This window comes from Apis dorsata, unplaced genomic scaffold (assembly GCF_000469605.1).
Source record: "Apis dorsata unplaced genomic scaffold, Apis dorsata 1.3 scaffold_373, whole genome shotgun sequence".
NCBI lineage: Eukaryota > Metazoa > Arthropoda > Insecta > Hymenoptera > Apidae > Apis > Apis dorsata.
The window spans coordinates 12,503-18,609 of record NW_006263636.1 but is presented as its reverse complement, the minus strand read 5'-3'; the positions used below and the strand labels follow the sequence as shown (position 1 = coordinate 18,609).

The following is a 6,107-nucleotide window of genomic DNA, read 5'->3' as shown; positions in this document are numbered from 1 at the left end:
TTCAAAAAAAAAAAAAAAAAAAATAAAATAGATGAAACAATTTGTAAATACAAGATTAGACTCATCGTTAAAAGTTATACACAAAAGAATGATATTGATTACTGATTTAAAAACTCATTTTCTCCGATCATAAAATATGATACTATTAGATTAGTATTAGTTATCCGTCATTACTGTAATGAATGAAGAAATAGAAATGACAATTCGATATGAAGATTGCATTTTTGTAATTTAAAAGTAATTTAAAAGAAATTATTTATATGAAATAACTAATTGATTTCGAGGTAGGTGATCGTGTTTATTTATTAAAAAAAAGCTTATATGAACTAAAACAAGCATCAAAACATAGATAATGGAAAAATAAATGAATTTATATATGAATATAGTTTATTAGAATTTAAAATTAATGCCTATATATATTATTTAATTTCAGAAACTTTAATTATGCATGTAATATTATATTTTGATAATGATATAATCTGTTGTAAATAATCGTTTAAAAATGAATGATTTACTTTTAAATTTCAGTAAAATATTCAAAATAAAATATTCTAAGGCTAAATATTTTGTCAGAATACAAATAGAAAGAAATAGAGAATTCTAAAAATTTTCAAAAGGCTTATGCGGAAACAATATTAAATAAATTTAATCATAGATAGATTGTTTTTCGATTGCAGTATCTATAGATTCTGCAATGTTAACTTCAATGAAATTGCTGATATAAGAAATAATATGATTTGTATGAATTCTTATAGAGTAATTGTTTTCAAAATTTGCCATTATTATGATAATGCAATTATTTATTTTTACTTACGAAAAAATATAAAATAAAAAGAATAAAATAAAAAGAATAAAAAAAATAGATAATTGATTAGCCGACCTACTTATAAAAGCATTATCGAAGCAAAAATTTCAGAGTTTGATATCTCAGAATAGTATTAAAGAGATATAAATATGATTTATCCGATATAAATGTATAATTTTACAAAGATATTCATAGAGAGAAAGTTGCATTTATGTGTGTAAGGATGATGTTTATGAATTTGGTGTGACTAAACGCGATTGTTATTTCGATTCTATTTTATCTTTTCCTTCTTTTTATCATTTTTTTATTTTATCATTTTTTTTTAAATCATTACGCTGTGCGATGCGACATATCATGTAAGCTTAGTGTAAAACAACAGCATCGACATGACCCACATAATCTATATAATAACAGATTATATTATTCTTATTATTTTATTAAATATTATTCTTATTTCTTTTATTAAATATATTCTTTTTTATAGTATGTTTTTTATTATTAATCAAATCATTCTATAATTTATTCCCTAATAAATCAAAAGTATACCTCACGAATATATTAATATTTTATATATCAATATAAATATGACATAATGGAAAAAATGAAATGATATATATTATATAAACTTAGTATCTCTGAATAAATTATTACATTTAAAATATTATTAAATCAATATTAATTTATATTTTATTTTTATATAAAATTAATTTTAACTGTTTCATATGATGCATATAGTATTAGAACTTTTTTATTGATTAAATTACGTTAATTATCAGATAATTCATTTTAAATTAATTAAAAATTTTATAAATAAATTATATTTATATCTAATGTTTAGATTTTAATAAAATATTTTTCATATTATGTTTTTAAAAAATAATCTAAATAATCTAAAAAGTAAAATTAATATAAATTTTTAAATATACATATACATATAAATTATATAAATAACTTTTATAAATTTTTAAAGTTAAATATTTTGAAAAAAAAGAAGAAATTTTATGTTTAAAAAATCTTTGTTATTATATTCTTAAGAATAATTTTGAAACTATATACATAAAAAAAACCTATTTTAAGTTAACAGACAATGTTGTGTATCATTACGTTAGTTTCATAATGTCATATTACTAGTAATATTAATATTATAAATAATATTCTAATAGTAGAATTTTATTTGTTTAATATTTTACTCTTTTTAATAATTATTAAGAAAATATTTAGAAAAGAATGATTATAAGATAATTTTTTTATCTATTTTAAAATTTCCAGTATTATTTATATTCAAAATTGTTCTTTTATTTGGATAATTGAAACAATATAAGAACAAAATATTAAAATAATTAATTATAACATATTAATTAACAAAATTTAATTAATTCAAATAAAATTTAAAATAAACAAAATATATTATTATTTTAAAAAAACTTTTAATCAAAGCAAAAATCTATAATATACATCATAGTATAAGAAAAGTTTATTATAACTATGTTAAAATAAAATATTTTAAGTAATAGGAGTTACCATCTATTTTATCTAGAATTACCTTGCATCCAATTTCGTCACGTCTATCAGGACAATCGAAATCACCGTCACATCTCCATTGAGATGTTATACAATAATTATCTGAACAAGCGAATTCCGATGGACTACAGGTAACTGGTTTGCAATCTTTTTCGTCACTGCCATCGCCACAATCATCATCACTGTCACATATCCACGTTTTCTGAATGCAATGCTTGTTTGCGCAAGTAAATTCATCAGATCGACAGGTATCATCTAGAGAAAATATGTTTTATGAGAATATAAAATAAACATGATATAATAAAAACAATTACTTGTATTCAACGATCATTTATATTTTTTAATATGAAAGTTAAATTTAAATATAAAATCTTAATAAAAATCTTATAGAAATTTAAATAGAAATTGAAAGAAGCATTTTAGTTTCATTAGTTTAAATATTATCTTTGAATCAAATTCTTTAGATAAAATATCTAATGTTGAATTAACTATTTTTTGATTGTAATGAAATTGCCTTTGAAATTATTAATTTAATAATATTTGTAATTTATATTATCTTAATGAATTTTCTATGTTCTTTGTTATTAAGAAAAATAATAATTCAATTATTAAATTAATTATTATTGTTAAAATGCTTCACTTGAAAGAACTCTGAATAATCACTTTAATAAAAATATTTATATATTTTAATATTAAAATATAATATTGCTACTAATAAAATATATGTACTATACTTCACTTGTACTGTTGTTATTTATATAATATATATATAATATATATAATATAATATAAATAAATATTTATGTTATTATTTCCTGTATTTGTTTCATTTTTGACAAAGTTATAATTACAATATTTTATTAAATCCTTCATATTCTTTCTTTCTTTTATATTCTTTCTTTTATGATTATATTTTTTAAATCACAAACTATCTTAAAATAATAACTAATTAACTAATTAACTTAAAATTTAGAAATATTATTATAAATACAAATATGTACAAGCACATACAGTATATATATATATTATAAATATTTAAATAATTTTTAAGTTTTAAATAATTTAAGAATTATTGTGCATATTTGAAGAATTTACTCTATCTAATAAAAAAATTCGATATCCTATTATTTTTAATAAAATAAAATTTAATTACACGCTAATTGGAATCATTTAAAATGTTTTATTTTAAAACATTTTAAACATTTTAAACATTTTTTTTTAAATAAATTTTAAACGAATTTTTTTTTTTATGAAGTAAAATTATATGCAAATAAATTTTTTTCTTATTTGTCAGAATAATTTTAGCACGGAAAGAATTTAATTTTATAAAAAAGTTTAATGTAAGACAGAAATATTTATATTTTTGCAATTCGCTAAGATTTCATGATTTAAAATAAAATAAAATATTACATTTTTCAATTTAATAAAATAGTTCGAGTTTTTTATAATTTTATCTTTATTTCTGTAAAAATAAAAACTTATTTAAGATTCAATGATTTGTAAGAAATTCAATGTAAATTATTAATATGCTTCTTTCGTTTATTCTTATATATGACATTCAATTACACTATAGAGTCTTATTAAAAGTTTTAGATCATCATTAATATATTATACAATTATATAATTTCTATAAATAATTTTAAATAATATATTATTAATAATTTTTTAAACTATATTTTAATAAATAAAAAATATTTTTACATTTATTATTAAAAATATAAATATATCTTTAATTTTTATCTTTAAGATTTTTTCTATTGTAATTTCTTTATCATTAGAATAAATAATAATATTAAAATAAAACTTTGTACATAAATTTTAAATTTTAATACATATGAAATTATTTCAAATAAACCAAAAAAAAAGATATAATCCAATTTTAAAATATTGAAAACAAAATAGAAAAAATAATATATTCATTAAAAATTTATTCAACACTATTGTTAAATGATCTTGACACATAAATATATAGATGTTTTTTAAAAGATGACATTAAAATTGAAATATCACATATCATAATATCTTCCTTATTTATAGAAACGAAAAATGGTTATATTTGATGAATGGTCTAAAACTTTTGCATTCATTGTCATTGTCATTGTAGATATTTTCTAACATTTTCTAAAGAATTCTAATAATAAAGAAAAAAATTACTTAATATTTAAACATTATATAATATTTAAAAAAACACATTACTATTTAAAAACACAAAAATATATACAATATTTTTATTTGAACATTCATAGGACAAATATTAAAACAAAAATTCAGAATGGCATACATAAACATTGATTTTTCGTTCGATTATTCAATTTAATTTTTTTTCTTTTTTTTTTTTGTTACTGTCATATTTCATAGACTAAATTATGGAAGTGTATTTACATTTTCGAGAAAATATAATGGAAGAAATAAATTTCTTAGCATAGTCGTGTTATTATTCTCTTGATCAACGACAAACAAATATTACTTGTTTGTTCGTTACTTATAAATTAAAGATTCAAATTGTAAGTACGTGACTTTTAGTATGCAATTATTTCGATGGACGAACGAAAAATCGACTATTTCAATACTCATATAATATTAATCATTCCCATTCAAATTAAAAAACTGTGAAATTGTCTACAACAATAAGTATGATTATTTAAATAAAACTTTTCATCATTTTCAACTCTTTGTGGTTTTTGGTATGAAATTTTTTATTTCTAAAAATAATTTTTGAAAATAATTTTTATAATTCAAATTTTATTATTTATTTTAAATTTTTTACTATTGCACTTTATTATTCCGTTTAATATTTAGTGAACAGTGTTCGATATTTTACTTAAATAGTATATAATTAATAAGATAGTTTCAAAATACTATTCATATTTTGAATATTTTTATGTTCTTATAATCGATAATATATTTAAGTTGATTCCTTTTAAAAAATTTTATTCAATTAAATTATAACGCAAACAAATATTTTTTACATAATAATCTTTCGTTAAAACAAATTAGATATTTGATTTTTCATTGTTTCTTTATTTTTATTAAAAATTAAAAATAATTTCAAATATTTAATTTAATAAAAAAAAAGAATAATGATGTAAGATAAGTAAGAGAATTTTTAAATATCCCAAAATTATTAAAGATCTGTTGAGAAAAGAAAAATAATTTATGATTCGATATGAATGATATGGTTTATTTAAGAAAAAATTAAGAAGGATTAAAATTGAAAATGAAATAAAATTTCGAATGGAATAGAATGTCATATCTAAAATATCAATATATATATATATATATATATTAATATTTAGATATGTATATATATAGTATATATATATATGTAGAATCTTGAAAGATTAATTTTTTTTATGATTATATATTTTACATTATGTTACATGTATTATAAAATTTTTAATTTCAAAATCAATATTTTTTTCAAATATTGAAAATATTGAAAAAATTTATTCTTGTATTACTTTACAATTTTTTTAATTTCTCCTATATCACTGATAATTAATTATGCATGTAGTAATTATTTTAATAATTAAGTAATTTTAATAATTTTAATAATTAAGTAATTATTATTTAATTAAATAATTATTTTGACACAAAGAGTTGATGATAATATTTTTCATTGAAAAATTTTTTTATTGAAAAAAATGAAAAAAAATAAAGAGAAATAACTACGGATACAATATGAACATACTAATCAAAAATATGAAAAATTATAATGAAGAAAAATTAATGACATAGTTCAACGAAAAATCTTGGAAATATATTGTAGTTTGTACAACAT

The 6,107-nt window shown here is 17.3% G+C and overlaps 1 protein-coding gene across 1 annotated transcript in view; it reads right to left on the bottom strand.

Annotated features, from left to right (window-relative positions):
- Nucleotides 1-6,107, bottom strand: part of LOC102681823 (very low-density lipoprotein receptor-like) — a 25,945-nt gene that overhangs the window by 12,413 nt on the left and 7,425 nt on the right. The window contains exon 3 of the mRNA XM_006618740.2: nt 2,349-2,581. Coding sequence (XP_006618803.1) covers nt 2,349-2,581 — 233 coding nt within the window. The remainder of the gene's footprint in view (nt 1-2,348; nt 2,582-6,107) is intronic.